At 38.5% G+C, this 17171-nt stretch overlaps 1 protein-coding gene across 3 annotated transcripts in view; it reads right to left on the reverse strand.

Annotated features, from left to right (window-relative positions):
- Positions 1-766: 766 nt before the first annotated feature.
- The window catches only part of RRM2B (ribonucleotide reductase regulatory TP53 inducible subunit M2B), a 158080-nt gene continuing 141675 nt past the window's right edge, over positions 767-17171 (reverse strand). The window contains exon 10 of one of the 3 annotated variants that reach the window (XM_058275845.2): positions 767-3706. In XM_058275845.2, coding sequence (XP_058131828.1) covers positions 3505-3706 — 202 coding nt within the window. In that variant the 3' untranslated portion in view covers positions 767-3504. Of the gene's footprint in view, positions 3707-12846; positions 12994-17171 lie in introns of those variants that run through there. The other 2 variants (XM_071207963.1, XM_058275846.2) reach the window with 2 other exon arrangements.

A 17171-nucleotide genomic window follows, 5' to 3' on the forward strand; every position in this document is an offset into this window, starting at 1 on the left:
ACCAGCAAGGCTATACAGGCCAGTACTTGATCAAAAACGATCTCATTTTCCCCAGTTTGTATAGTGCTCTTAGCATCTTCACTGGACCTGGGGCCACATCCAAGTCACAGGCTAAGTCAATATTCACCTTCTCCCTTTTTTTATATTTTTTAAAGCAGCCTGCTGGAAGTCCGCCTATTCCCATGAAAGACCTTTCCTAATTAACACATCTTAGTGAGGGATAAAAGACTTTTAGTATTCCAACAATACTACAGATTTCATTAACATGAGAAAGCATTGTACTTTACCAGTTATAACAGACAATATCGTTTTGTTTTATCCAATCAAATGATATATTTAATAATTCAATAAAGTAGCAGGGACCTTACAGCTTATGGCAATTGTTTGCCTATCCCAGACCCTTAAAATACCATTGTCTCTGATATTTCTCAGTAGTAGGGTCACTGCCACAGGTTTCTTCTTCTATGCAGCCAGATTCATTGCCATCAGGCCATCAGAAAACCTTGAAGAACTGTGAAAGTCCATTGTTGACCTTTTCACAGTTTTTGCACTTTTTTGTATTCATTCAGATTTGTTTTACTTTTACAAAATACATCATCTCACTGAATGCTACCACAATACTTTTACAACTTACTATATGCATACTAGTTCTGTACCACATATCTCCATTTCTGATTTTATAAAACTCACTGTTTTAAGACAAACTACACCTTAAATTTCAGTTAGCATTCCCACAAACTTTTTACCTTTTTCAATATTCTCTTAATTTTTATATCTTTAATTTTATCCTTCCTTTCTCTTTTTCTTTTTTCCTCCCTTTTTCTTTTTCCTCCTTTTTCTTTCTCTTTTAATTTTTCCTTCCTTTTTTCTTTTTTCCTTCCTTTCTTTTCTCCTTCCTTTGTTTCTTTTTCTTTTTTCCTCTTTTTCTTTTTTCCTTATTTTTTCTTTTTCTCACATACACTGAAACAACTGCAACACACACATACATTGAACAAACACAAAAGCAGCTCCAAATCTATTAATCTAGAATTTCTTCACTGCTTCCTTTTATAATTCAACATTTCTTTTCCAGTTTTCCCCCTCTCAATTTCCTTCTTAATCTCTTTCTGTCCCCAAGTCATACTTGCGTTATGATGCCATGCTTGAACAAATTCTCTAGTTTAAATACTTTGATGTAAAGCCATTCTAGTCTTTGGAATGAGACCCAGTCATGCAGTTTTCAGCATCCGTCTCTCCATCTGCATGACTGGAGTTTCTGGGTTCCACAGGAATTTTCGTCATCTCTCGGAGTTCATGGTATGGCTTTATTTGAGGAGCTGGTACCCACACAGGACGTTCGTCGTCTCCAGGGGAAACACAAGCAAACCCTCGAGGACTTCGAAGGCTTTCCAAACCACTCGCGGTTTTGCCCAGTCACGACCATTTTAGTTTCGCTTGAAGCGATCCTTCTTCCCTTCGGGTCCCTGTTCTGGTGCCAGTTGCTGAGAGCCTTCTTCCCTTTGAGCCCCACGTTGGGCACCAGTTGCTGCAATCAGCTTACAATAGGTTGGCTCAAAGGGAAGGCAACACAGAACTTACGGAAATAAAGGACAGAGAGAGACACCAGAGAGGAGATAAAGATGGGACCAGGGGACTCACAGCTTCTGGACCTGAGAGCCTCGACCCTAGTTTCCACCTCATATTTATTGGACGCTACCAAGCAGCTGTTTGCTATCAGAACTGTAATATCATCTACAATAATAGGGAACAACTGCAACATCCACAGCAACAGAACAGGTGCAACACTTACAATAAGGAACAGGTAAGCCAGTTTCCCACAACAATGTTTTACTAAGGCTGGGCTTGGAAGCAGACTTGGCCCAGTGGTTAGGGCTCCATCTACCACATGGGAGGTCCACAGTTCAAACCCTGGGCCTCCTTGACCTGTATGGAGCTGGTCCATGTGCAGTGCTGATGCGTGCAAGGAGTGCCCTGCCACGCAGGGGTGATCCCATGTAGGGGAGCCCCAGGCGCAAGGAGTGCACCCCGTAAAGAGAACCACCCAGCACAAAAGAAAGCACAGCCTGCCCAGGAATGGTGGCGTGCACATGGAGAGCTGACACAACAAGATGACGCAACAAAAAGAAACATAGAATTCCAAGCCGCTGACAACAACAGAAGTGGACAAAGAAGACACAGCAAATAGACAGAGAGAACAGACAACCAGGGTGGGATGGGGCGGGGGGGGAGGGGATAGAAATAAATAAATAAATCTTAAAAAAAAAAAAAAGGGCTGGGCTCTACTCTCTCTTCTTCCCCCTCCATGTAAATTAGGATTTGTAAATCCCAATGTTCACCTTATACAAAAGAGGGACTGAAAATGACAGGTTTTTACTGAATCCATATTCCTCGGAGTGGGAACTCTTCAGGGGAGGGGTCGGTGAACCATGTAGTGGTCAGGTGATGGGTGGACCTTTTGTCATCTGGTACCTTCCGGCATTAGGCCTTGGGCACTAGGCCTTAAGCAGGTGATTTTCCACTGCTGTTAAGTATTATCTGATGGTGATTTTTCCATTGGTCCTCTTGCACTGACGAATTATCTCCCTTCTCCTACCTTTCCCTACCTCACTTCTAGTCTCCAAAACTATGTGACAATAAACTTGTTTTCCAAAACCAACTAGTCTGTGGCACTTTGTTACACCAACCATGGCAAACCAAGACAGCATTCAACTCACATGCCAGCCAGCTTGGGGAGCCCCACAAAGGCTCTCACTTCCTCCCACTGGAATGTGCCCCTGATCAAGGCTGTATCAATGGCAGTTCAAGCTGGAAAACATGTCAATCAACAAATACTAAAGGAATACTGTTAAGAAATTTGGTATTAAGCCAGGGCTTTGTGAAGTATACAAAGAGTTTGTAACTCAATCCTTGCTATTAAATTATCCAGACATATACAAAAATCAGAGTTCTAGACTATTCTTTGAAGATAAAGAAAAAAAAATTAAACACTGGGGGAATATATGGAAGAAATTGTCATACATAAAAGACAACAGATCTTACAGTGATGAAAGACACAATGAATAAAAAAATTTTTTTCTTTTTTCTTTTGGTATTTTACTTGTTTTTTTGTCATTTTAATTTTATTTGGGTTTTTTTGGCTATGTTTTTGAGGAGGTTTTGGATCACAGAAGGGTCACAACTGTAGCGTGGGAGGATCACTGGTGCTGGTGTGGGATATTGGTGATGGGGGGATGTGTGAGGAGGGATGCACCTGGAGCATGTCTCTAAGGCATATGAATATGTTCAAGTTTTCATGGGGCATTGTCTCAGTGTGTAGAGACCCACACAATAACCAAAAGAATATTGAATTCCCATCCTGGGGAGTCCTGCTACACTCTCTAATAGATTGGCAAGTATCCCCCAAGTATATGGGCAGTGCCTAGCAAAGAAAGACAAACCATTACACCAAACCCTTGATATTGATGACTGTACCCATGAACCTTTTTTGTGAAATTGAAACTTAGCCTACATGCAAGTAGTGTGCTCCTGTAAGGAGAGCTGCCCAGCATGAAAAAAAAAAAGTGCAACCTGCCCAGGAGTGGTGCTGCACATGGAGAACTGATGCAATAAGATGACACAACAAAGAGACACAGATTCCTGGTGCTGCTGACAAGAATACAAGCGGGCACAGAAGAACACACGGTGAATGGACACAGAGAGCAGAAAGCTGGGGGGGGGGACGGTGGGGAAGGGGAGAGAAATAAATAAAATTTAATTTAATTTTTAAAAAAAGAAACTTAGCTTAGTTTTATATACTACCTAAGAGTCACCTCCTTATAGCCTCCTTGTTGCTCAAATGTGGCCTCTCTCTAAGCCAAACTCAGCATATAAATGCACCACCTTCCCCCCAGCATGGGACATGACTACCAGGGATGCTTCCCGGGCACCAAGGGATTATTACCAGTGCCCATTCTGTAGTGATGCATTCTGGAAAAAGACCTTGACCAAAAGGGGAAAATATTAAATACAAATGAGTTTTTATAGCTAAGAGATTTCAAAGTGAGTCAGGGGGTCATTCCAGAGGTTATGCTTATACACATCTTAGCAGGATCTCATTGACTGACACAGTAAACAGCGCCTCATACAGTGGAGCTCCTAAGGGCTCTAGAGACATTCAGACACTATAAGCAAGGCAAACAATCTTAGGAATTCCACACTGTCAGTGGGTCTTACTCTGAAATTTATGCTCCCCAGTATAATAGACAGACTAATTTATATTTCCCTACACATGGCTCTTCTGCCCCTTTTATTTGAACCTATAATTAGCACTATACTTTTTAAATATATGTCCCAGAGACTTAAATCTTCAGTCCATTCATGTGTCAGTTGAGACATGAATCTCAGAAGAGTTGCAACACCTACTCTCCAGGTTCATTGGACTTACCCAGAACAACTATCAAAAGGATAATGATGGACAACACCCATCCCCAAAAATAGAGTATCCATAACTGCAAACAAGTTAGCTCCATCCGTCTACTCCATAGGATCTAAGCCCCCTCTCAATCCGAAACAGAGTGGGCAGCACCACCCCAAAATCCTAAGGTTGGGGAATGAACAATGGATTAAAGTAGACTAATTATTATTCTATTATTTCTCTATTATAGACTTATTATTATTCTAGCAATGGAAGAATTTGTTTCTTTGATATAAAGGCAGTGGCCACCAGAGGTATTGAGGAGAGGGAGAAGTAAGAATAGGTATAATATGGGGGCATTTTTGGACATTGGAATTGTCCTTCATGACATTACAATGATAGACACAGGTCATTATACATTTTGTCAAAACCTATAAAATTGTATGGGGCAAATGTAAACTATAATGTAAACTATAGACCATGTTTAATAGCAACACTTCAGTAGGTGTTCATCAATTGTAACAAATGTGCCACACTAATGAAAGATGTTATTTATGTGGGAAAGCATATGATGGGAAGAGGGTGGGGTAGATGGGAGTGGCCTATATTTTTAATGTAACATTTATGTAATCTAAAACTCCTTTAAAAATAAAGAAAAATAAACTAAAAATAAAAAGAGGAAGGCTCCAAAGGAGTACTGATGTTTAATGTATGTAGAAGTTTCAATTACTTTGACTGTAAAAGTGTGGAAATGGATAGAGTTGATGGTAACACATTAAAGTGAGTACCAGCTGGTTTATAAATGGGATTGTTGCTGGAAAGGATAGTCTAGGGATGTAAATGTCAATTGAAAGTAAGCTAGAGAATAATCTAGGGACTGAATACCATGGTGAACCCAGAGGTGGATAATTGTGATTAATATAACAAATGCAAGAATGTCCTTCTGTGAACTAGAATGGATATACGTCACTATTGCAGGGTGGTGGGAATGTGGAGAAGCATGGGAAAAATACAATTAATGTAACCTATGGACTATAGATAACAGCAATACTGTAGTTCTCTAGGCAAAGAGAACCAGGAGATATCTGTAAATATTATGATTTTCATAAAATTGTCTCACATGACTATGGGGATGTGTGAGTCCAAATTCCATAAAGCAGGCTGGAAGCTGGGAACTCTGACAAAGGTTTCAGCGAATTCTCCAGGAAAGGCTGGGTGGCAGAAGTAGTGTAATATTCTTGCATTGATGCCAAATATGTACTGTGTTTATAATAGGGGCGTATGGGGAAAATATGCCAAATGTATGCTATGGATCATAGATAGTGGTATAGTCTGATGATATTATCTCATAATCTGTAGCAAATGTTCCACAACAGTGTGGTGTTTTGGTGAAATGTTCCACAACAATATGGAGTTTTGGTGAAGTGGTGTTAAATGAGAATTCCAAACATGTGCATGATTGTTTTGTAAGTTCACAACTTCTGTAATAAAAATATATTTTAAAAAAATACATTGGAGAAATAAAAACAAAAATACAAAAATAAGTAAATAAAAGAAGCAAAAATAAAACAAAGAAAAAATACATTAGAGGCATATAAGAGCAGATATGAATTGATGGAAGATAGAATTAGTGAATTAGAGGAGTGAAAAACTGAACATGTAAAAACAGGAGAATGGAAAGAATGGAACAAGGTGTCAGGGAATTGAATGACAAGGTAAAATGCACAAACATATGCATTATCAGTGTCCCCAAAACAGAAAAGAATGGAAAAGGGGCAGAAAGAATATTCAAGGAAATAATGACTGAAAACTTCCCAATCTTATGAAAGACATAACTGTCAATATCCAAGTAGTACAATGCACCCAAAACAGAATAAATCTAAATAGACCTACTCTATTACCTAAATTACATCTAAATTACCTCCAATTCAGAAATACAAACACCGGAGAAAAAGAGAGTATTCTGAAAGCAGCAAGAGAAAAGCAATGCATAACATACAAGGGAACCTCAATAAGACTATGTGCCAATCTCTCATCAGCAACCAAGGAGGTGAGAGGAAAGTGGTATGATGTATTTAAGGTACTAAAAGAGAAAGCGCTATCCAAGAATTCTTCATTGGGCAAAATGAAGGTGAGGGAAGCAGTTGTGGCTCAACCAATAGAGCATCTGCCTACCATATAGGAGGTCCAGGATTTGGTACCCCAGGCCTCTTGACCCATGTGGTGAACTGGCCCACGTGAAGTGCTGCCGCGTACAAAGAGTGCTATGCCACACAGGTGTGTCCCCAACGTAGGGATGCCCCACATGCAAGGAGTGTGCCCCACAAGGAGAGCTACCCCATGCAAAAAAAGCGCAGCCCACCCAGGAGTGGCGCCGCACACTTGGAGAGCTGGCACAGCAAGATGACACAACAAAAAAAGCGACAGTTTCCCAGTGCCGCATACAAGAATGCAAGTGGACACAGAAGAACACACAGTGAATGGACACAGAGAGCAGACAATGGGGTGGGAAGGGGAGAGAAAAAAATAAATAAATCTTTAAAAAAAACATGAGGGTGAGTTTAAAGTCCTCACAGACAAACAAAAACTGAGAGAGTGTATGCTACCAAAAGACCAGATTTACAAGAGATACTAAAGGGAGTGCTACAGACTAAAAGGAAAAAACAAGAGTGAGAGACTTGGAGAAAAGTATAGAAATGAAGATTATTAGTAAGGGTAATTAAAGGATAAAAAGACAAAGTAAGAGTTAACAAAAGAAAAACAACTGATAAAATGGATTAAGTAATAAGTAATCCCTATATAGTAATAACCTTGAATGTTAATGGATTGAGTTCCCCAATCAAAAGACATAGACTGATAGAATGTATTTAAAAAATATGACTCCTCTATAAGCTTCCTACAAGAGACTCAACTCAGATGCAAGAACACAACCAGGTTGAAAGTGAAAGGTTGGGAAAAGATATTCCATGAAAATAGTAATCAAAAAAGATCCATAGTAGCAATACTAATATCAGACAAAATAGATTTTAAATTCAAAACTGTTATGAGATATTGTATTAGTCAGCCAAAGGGGGCTGACAAAGTACCAGAAATCTATTGGCTTTTACAAAGAGTATTTATTTGAGGTAGAAGCTTACAGTCATAAGGCCCTAAAGAGTCCAACTCAAGGTACCATAAGAGATACTTCTTCACTCGAAATCTGTTGCCACATATTGAAGCAAGATGGCAGGTGATGTCTCTGAGAGTTCAGCCTTCCTCTTCTTCTTAAGGCTCCACGGTCCCAGCTTCTTCTGATCTCAGCTGTAGGCTGGCGTCACGCTCATCTCTCTCCCTGGGTGTCATTTCTTTCCAGGCTCAGCTGCTCTGTCTTCTTCACAAGGTGAGCTGTAAACTACCAGGCTCATCTCTCTTCCCAGGGCCACAGGATCCTCTATGTATCTTCTCTGTGTGTCTACTTCCATGTGAGAGTCTGTTTTATCAGCCCATGAAGGGGGCTGGGATGCAATACTGAGTTGCGCTCAATGATGTGGTTGAATCAAAGCCCTAATGGTAACAGAATTTAATCTAATGTCTCAGTTGAATCTAATATAATCAAAGGGTTATCATGCCCAAGAAACAGACCAGTTTATGAACATATCTTTTGGGAATTCATAAATAATATCAAACTGTCACAGAGATGAAGAAGGTCATTATATATCAATAAAGGGACAATTCATCAAGAAGAAATAACTTTAATAAATATTTATGCACAAGGCACATGCTGACAAAATTGAGGGAGAAATAGACATCTCTACAATAATATTTGGAGATTTCAAAACACCTTTCTCCACATTGGATAGAACACCTGGACATAGGATAAATAAGGAAACAGAGAGCTTGAATAATATGATGAATGAATTAGCGTTAACAGACATTTATAGAACATTACACAACAAACCAGAAGGATATACATTGTTTTCAAGTGTTCATGGATACTTCCCTAGATAGACCATATGTTGGGTCACAAGACAGTCTCAATAAATTTAAAAAGTTTGAAATTATTACAAAGCACTTTTCTGATCATAGCGCAATAAATCTGGGAATCAATAATGGATAGAAAAGTGGAAATTCACAAATATATGGAGATTAAAAAACACTCTCTAATAATCAGTGGGTCATAGAAGAAATTGCAAGAAAAATTAAAAAATATCTTGAGACAAATGAAAAAAAAGAACACAGCATATCAAAACCTATGGGATAGAGTAAAGGCAGGGTTGAATGAGAAATTTATAGCCCTCAATGCTTATATTAAAAAAGAAGAAAGAGCTAAAATCAATTACCTAACTACACACCTGGAGGAACAAGAAAAAGAACAGCAAACTAATCCTAAACCAAGCTGAAGGAAAGAAATAATAAAGATCAGAGCAGAAATAAATGAAATTGAGACCAAAAAACCAATAGAGAGAATCAACAAAAGCAAAAGTTGGTTCTTTGAGAAGATCAATATATCAACAAACCCATAGTTAGACTGACAAAAAAAGAGAGATTAAATTAAATAAAATCAGAAATGAGGGAGGATTATGACCACAGAAATAAGAGAGTTAATTAGAAAATTCTATGAACAATTATACACCAAAAAACTAGACAATGTAGATGAGATGGACAAATTCCTAGAAACACACAACCTACACTGGCCATAGAAGAAATAGAATACTCAAGAAACCAGTCAAAAGTGAAGAGGGTGAAACAGTCATCAAAAACCTCCCAAAGATGAAAAGCCCAGGACCTGATGACTTCACATGTGAATTCTACCAATGACCTAATACCAATCTTCCCCATGCTCTTCCAAGAAATTGAACATGAAGGAACACTACCAAACTCATTTTATGAAACCAATATCAACCTAATATCTAGATACCACAAAAAAGGAAGAAAGGAAGGAAGGGAGGGAGGGAAGGAGGGAGGGAGGAAGGAAGGAAGGAAATTACAAACTAATTTTTCTAATGAATATAGACAAAAAAATCCTCAACAAAATACTTGTAAACAAAATCCATAAACACATTAAAAGAATTGTACACTACAATCAAGTAGGTTTTGTGTCAGGGATACAAGAGTGGTTCAACATGAGAAAATCAGTTAGTGTAACAAACCACATTAATAAATTGAAGAAAAAAATAACATGATCCTCTTGATTGACAGCAAAGGCATTTAACAAAATATAGCATCCTTTCTAAACACTCCAAAGACCAGGAATATTAGAAGGTTCTCTCAACATATATGAAATACCCACAACTAGCGTCGCACTCAATGGTGAAAGACTGAAAGCTTTCCTGCTGAGATTGGGAACAAGATAAGGATGTTCATTGTCACCACTGTTATTCAATATTGTACTAGAGGTTCTAGCTAGAGCAATTAGACAAGAAAAAGAAATAAAAGTCACCCAAATGGGAAAGGAAGAAGTAAAACTTTCATTATTTGCTGGTGATATGATCTTATATGTAGAAAATTCCAAAAACTACAGAAGAAAACTACTAAAACTAATAGACAAGTTCAGCAATATGGCAGGATGCAAGATCAACATGCAAAAATCAGTAGTATTTCTACACCTTAATGAGTAATCAGAGGAGGAAGACAGAAAAAAATTCCATTTATAACAGCGACTAAAAGAACTAACTACTTAGGAATAAACTTAACCAAGGATATAAAGGACCTATATTCAGAAAACTGCAAAACACGCTAAAGGAAAAAAAAAAAAAAACCCTAAATAAATGGAAGGACATTCCATGTTCATGAGCTGGAAGACCAAATATCGTTAAGATGTCAGTTCTACCCAAACTGATTTACAGATTCAATGCAATCTCAAAAAAATCCCAACAGCCTTGTTTTGCTGAAATTGGAAAGCCAATTATCAAATTTATTTGGAAGGGTAAGGGACTCTGAATAGATAAAAGTGTCTTTAAAAAGAAGAATGAAGTTGGAGGACTCTCACCTCCAGACTTTAAAGCACATTACTCAGTTACAGTAAAAACAGCATGGTACTGACATAAAGATAGACATATAGGGAAGAGGACTTGGCCCAATGGATAGGGCGTTTGCCTACCACATAGGAGGTCCACGGTTCAAACCCAGGACCTTGTTGACCCATGTGGAGCTGGCCCATGCGCAGTGTTGATGTGCCCAAAGAATGTCGTGCCACACAGGGGTGTCCCCACGTAGGGGAGCCCCATGCGCAAGGAGTGCACCCTGTAAGGAGAGCCACCCAGCACAAAAGAAAGTGCAGCCTGTCCAAGAATGGTGCTGCACACACAGAGAGCTGATACAAGATGATGCAATAAAAAGAAACACAGATCCCCAGTGCCACTGGTAAGGATAGAAGTGGTCACAGAAGAACACACAGCAAATGGACACAAAAAGCAGACAACTGGGGGTGGGGTGGGGAAGGGGAGAGAAATAAATATATAAAATAAATCTTAAAAAAAAAAAAGATAGACATATAGACCAATGGAACTGAAACAATGGTTCAGAAACACACTCTCACATCTGAGGTCAAGTGATTTTTGTCAAGCAGTCAAGCACACCCATCTGGGGCAGAATAGTCTATTCAACAAATGGTGCAGGGAGAATTTGATATTCACATCCAAAACAAAGAAAGAGGATCCGTATCTCACACCTTATATAAAAATTGATTCAAAATGGATCAAGGACCTAATTATAAATTCTAGAAGTAAATACAGGGAAACATCTTCAAGATCTTGTGGTAGACAGTAGTTTCTTAAATCTTACATGCAAAGTACAAATAGTAAAAGAAAAAAAAATAAATGGAACCTCCTCAAAATTAATCACTTTTGTTTTTCAAAAGACTTTGTCAAGAAAATAAAAAGGTGGCCTGCTCAGGAGGAGAAAATATTTAGAAATCTCATATCCAGTAATTATTTGATATCTGTTATATAAAAAGATCATACAACTCACTGATAAAAAGACAAGCAATCCAATTTTAAAAACGGTCAAAAGACTTGAATAGACATTTCTCCAAAGAGGAAATACAAATAGTCAAAAAGTACATGAAAAAAATGTTCAACATCACTAGCTATTAGGGAAATGCAGATACAATGACATACCATTTCACAACTTACAGAATGGCCACTTTTTTAGAAAAAGAAAGAAAGAAAAGAAAGCTACAAGTGCTGGAGAGAATGTGGAGAAATAGGAACACTCCTTCACTGTTGTAGAGAATACAGAATGGTGCAGTGTCTGTGGAAAACATTTTGGCAGTACCTCAAGAAGCTGAATATAAAACTGCCGTATGATCCTGCAATCCCACTACTAGGGATATATTCAGAAGAACTGAATGCAAGGACATGAACTGATATTTGCACACAGATGTTCACAGCAGCATTATTCACAATTACAAAATATGGAATTAGCCCAAGTGTCCATCAACCAATGAATGGCTAAACAAAATGTATACAGTGTAACACTATATCACTGTAAGAATAAATGACACCAGGATGCATATAAAATGGATGGACCTTGAGGACATTAAGTTGAATGAAATGAGCCAGACACAAGAGGACAAATATTGTACGGTCTCACTAACATGAACTAAATACAATGAGGAAACTCAGGGAGGCAAACTCTAGAGTATAAGGTAGTAGGAGATAAGATGTGGGGTGGGAATGGGAACTGATGCTTAATATATGTAGAATTTTTAATAAGGATTATTGTAAAAGTCTAGAAATGATTAGAGTTGATAGTAACACATTAAAATGAGTATAACTAACACTACTGATTTATAAATGTGTTTGTGGCTAAAAAGGTTAGTCTGTGGATGTAAATGTCAATTGAAAGGAAGTTAGAGAATAGTCTAGGGGATGTATAACATAATGATTTTGATGGTGGAAAAAGATTGTGGTTAATACCATTAATACAAGAGTGGTTTTTTTTTTCCTTTTTTAATTTTAATTTTTCATTTTTAAAGAAGCTTTAGATAATATAAATGCTACATTAAAAATATAGGGGATTCCCATATGCCCCACCACCTTCCCCTTCCACATTTTCCCACATTAACAACATCCTTCATTAGTGTGGTACATTTGTTACAATTGATGAACACATATTGAAGCATTGTACTACCTGTAGACTATAGTTTACATTGTAGTTTATACTCTATCCCACACAATTTTGTAGGTTATGACAGAATATATAATGGCCTGTACCCATCATTGCAATGTCATACAGGACAATTCTAATTTCTCAAAAATGTCCCATATTACACCTATTCATCCTTCTCCCTCCCCTCATAACCTCTGATGGCCACTGCCTTTATATCAATGATAAAAGTTCCTCCATTGCTAGAATAAAAGTCTTAATAGAATAATAATAAGTCTTCTTTAGTCCATTGTTCATTCCCCAATCTTGGGGATTTTGGGATGGTGCTGTCCACTCTGTTTCTGATTGAGAGGGGGCTTAAATTTCATGGGACAGACAGATGGAACTATCTTGCTTACAGTTGCAGACACTTGGAATGGGCATTGTCGATCACCATCTCCTTGTTAGTTATCCCAGGGAGTCCAATGAACTGGAGAGTAGGTGTTGCAACTCTTCTGAGATTCATGTCTTAACTGGAACATGAATGGAACAAAGATTTAAGTCTCTGGGACAGATATTTAACAAGTATAGTAGGGTCAAATGAAAGGGGCAGAAGAGCCATGTTAGGTAAACTATAAATGAGTCTAAGGAACTTAGTCTGGGGAACTTAAATTCCAGAGTAAGGCCCGTGGGCAAGGTGCCAAGTTCCTAAGATTTTCTGCCCTGCTTATAGTGTCTGAATGTCTCTAGAGCCCTCAGGACCCCCACTGTTTGAGGCACTGTTTACTGAGCAGTCAATGAGCTCCTGATAAGACATGTACAAGCGTAACCTCTGGAATGACCTCCTGACTCACTCTGAAATCTCTTGGGCCATAAAAAGTCATTTGTATTTAATATTTCCCCTTTTTAGTCAAAGTCTTTCTCCAGATGAATCACTAGTTGGCAGTTGGTAATAATCCATCGGTGCCAGGGAGGCTCATCCCTGGTAGTCATGTCCCATGCTAGGGGAAAAGTGGTGCATTTATATGCTGAGTTTGGTTTAGAGAGAGGCCACATTTGAGCAACAAAGAGGCAACTCTTAGGCAGTATATAATACTAGGCTTAGTTTCAATTTCACAATAAAAGGTTCATGAATGCGGTCATCAATATCAAGGGCCTGGTGTAATGGTCTGTCTTCCTTCTTTAGACACTGCCCTTGTACTCAGGGGATTCTTGCCATTCTATTAGAGAGTGTAGCAGGACTCCCCAGGATGGGAATTCAATATTCTTTCAGTTATTTTTGTGGGTCTCTACCCACTGAGAAAACATCCCATGAAAACTTGAACATATTCATATACCTTAGAGGCATGCCCCAGGTGCACCCCTCCTTACAAATCCCCCCATCACTGACATCCCAACCAGTGATCTTCCCTTGCCACACTTGTGATCCTTCTCTGATCCAAAATCTCTCCAAAAATGAAGCCAACAAAATAATCAAATAAAGTTAATAAGAAAATGAAATAATAGTTTTTAAAATAACAAATAAAATACAAAAAAATTAAATTGAAATAATATAAAAAATTTTAGATATTTGTGTCTTTCATGACTGTAAGATCTGTTGTCTTGTATGTACAGTGATAATTTCTTCCATATATTCCCCAATGTCTTATTTTTTCCATTTTATCTCCAAAGAAACTTTAGGTTACTACAAAGTGTTAAGCATGTAGTGATAAACACAGGAAAATTATAAGTAATGTAAATTATGGACAATAGTTACAGTATAATTTTAAATTTTTTCCAGTATTGGAACAGAAGCTATTGTATCAATTTAAAGGAAAAAATAGGGATGTATAAGACAGTATGGGATTTTTCCTTTTGGAATAATTTTTAAAAGTTGTAAAATTGACTGAGGTGGTGACAGCATAACTCTGTGATGAAAATGAGTGTATACTTTTAATGGATTGCACAAAGCATGGGATCCAGTGGTGGAAAGATTGCAATTAACAAAACAAATATGAAAATGTTCTCTCATGAACTATAACAAATGTATAATACTAAGGCAGGGTGTTAATAATCAGGTGGGTTGGGGGGGAAATACACCAAATGTCCTAAGATATGGGCCATAGTTAGAGTAATATTTTGACAATGCTCTTTCATAGTTTGTAAAAAATATTTCACAACAATACAAGTTGTTGGTGGTGGGGTGATGTTTGGGAGCTCTATCTAATACACATGTTTGTTTTGTAAATTCATAACTTTTACTATACACTTACTGTTCATGTATGTGCATGTATGTATGATATACTCAAATAAAATCTTATTTACAAAAATACAAGTCATGATATATTGTAACCTAATCATACCTTTGCTGTATTTTATTGGTAGGAAGCACGGCACTAAGTCCATCCCACACTCAAAGGGAAAAGATTACATAAGAACAAAAGTACCAGGAGGTAAGGGACCACTGGAAGCCATCTTAGAAGTCATCCTACCATAGCTGGACTAAGCATGTGCAAAACAAGACTCTGTAAGGCTGTGGAGATCTCACACTCTTGGGCCGATAGCTGAGCAGTGATAACAAAATTTGGTTAGTGTCTGGAAAGCCAGAAGGCAGAGACCTCACTGATAGCTAGAAAAATCTCAAATATTTGGAAATTAAACCGTTAACACACTTGTAAATAACCCAAGGACTAAAGAAAAAAATCACAAGGAAAATTAGAGAACCTTTTGAACTAGATGATAATGAAAATATACCAAAATTTGTGGGTTGCAACTAAAGTCATAAATAAAGAGAAAGTTATATCCTTAAATGTATATATGAGAGAAGGAAGATTTAAAATCAATGACACAGAAAAGCATTCAGACAATACAGAGAATTACTCAAACCAAAATTTGATTCTTTGAAAGATTATAATTTGTATACCCTTACAAAAACAAATTAGTAGAAAATACAAATTACCAACCTCGGAATTGAAAGAAGGGATATCTCTACAGAACTATGGTATTAAAAGTATATTAGGAGAGGGAAGCAGACTTGACCCAAAGGATAGGGCATCCGCCTACCACACGGAAAGTCCACGGTTCAAACCCTGGGCCTTCTTGACCCGTGTGGAGCTGGCCCACACACAGTGCTGATGCATGCCATGGGTGTCCCCCATGTAGGGGAGCCCCACGCGCAAAGAGTGCACCCTGTAAGGAGAGCCGCCCAGCGTGAAAGAAAGTGCAGCCTGCCCAAGAATGGCGCCACACACACAGAGAGCTGACACAAAATGATGCAACAAAAAGAAACACAGATTCCTGGTGCTGTTGATAAGGATAAAAGCAGTCACAGAAGAACACAGCGAATGGACACAGAGAGCAGACAACTGGGGGGTGGGGGTGGGCAGAAGGGGAGAGATATAAATAAAAAATAACTCTTTTTAAAAAAGTATATTAGGAGAATAAAATAAAATATTTTATACCATAAATTCAATAACTTAGATGAAATGGACAAATTCCTTGAAAATGTAACTTATCAAATAACTGAATTGTTACATGACAGGAGCCTCCCTGTTCACCGTTTGGTACAAGATCATAAGCAGAGAAGGGAGAACAACAAGAAATGCTAAAGGAAATTCTTCATAATAAAAGGAAATGATACCATATGGTGTCTCAGATCTGCAGGAAATGAAGAGCACCAAAAATGATAATACATAGGTGAATATTTTTTAAAATAATACATTTTTCCTTTTCTTCACAATATATTTAAAAGATATAAGACTGTTTAAAGCAAAAATGGTCACATTGAATTGCTTGGTTTAAAATGTATATAGGGAAGTGGACTTGGCTCAATGGACAGAGCATCTGCCTACCATGTGGGAGGCCCATGGTTCAAACCCAGGACCTCCTTGCCCCATGTGGAGCTGGCCCATGCGCAGTGCTGATGTGCGCAAGGAGTGCCCTGCCACTCAGGGGTGTCCACCGCGTAGAGGAGCCCTATGTGCAAGGAGTGCGCCCCATAAGGAGAGCCGCCCAGCACTAAAGAAAGTGCAGCCTGCCTAGGAGTGGTGCCACACACACGGAGAGCTGATGTAGCAAAATGACGCAACAAAAAGAGACACAGATTCCTGTGTCATTGATGAGAATAGAAGCAGACACAGAAGAACACACAGCAAACGGACACAGAAAGCAGACAACTGGGGGGGAGCGGGGTGAAAGGGAGAAAAATAAATAAAAGATAAAAATATTTAGGCGGCGGACTTGGCCCAGTGGTTAGGGTGTCCATCTACCATATGGGAGGTCCGCAGTTCAAACCCCCGGCCTCCTTGACCCGTGTGGAGCTGGCCCATTCGCAGTGCTGATGCGCACAAGGAGTGCCCTGCCACGCAGGACTGTCCCCCGCGTAGCGGAGCCCCATGCGCAAGGAGTGCGTCCCATATGGAAAGCCTCCCAGCATGAAAGAAAGTGCATCCTGCCCAGGAATGGAGCCACACGAACAGAGAGATGACACAGCAAGATGACGCAACAAAAAGAAACACAGATTCCCATGCCGCTGACAACAGAAGCGGACAAAGAAGACGCAGCAAATAGACACAGAGAACAGACAACCAGGGTGGAGGGGGAAGGGGGGAGGGGAGAGAAATAAATAAATAAATCTTTTAAAAATACATATTTAAAAAAATTTTTTTTAATTAAAAAAATATAATGTATATAGATGATATATGATTCTTTTTATATGAAAGGTTCAGAACAG

The sequence above is a fragment of the Dasypus novemcinctus genome, chromosome 14, assembly GCF_030445035.2.
Source record: "Dasypus novemcinctus isolate mDasNov1 chromosome 14, mDasNov1.1.hap2, whole genome shotgun sequence".
NCBI lineage: Eukaryota > Metazoa > Chordata > Mammalia > Cingulata > Dasypodidae > Dasypus > Dasypus novemcinctus.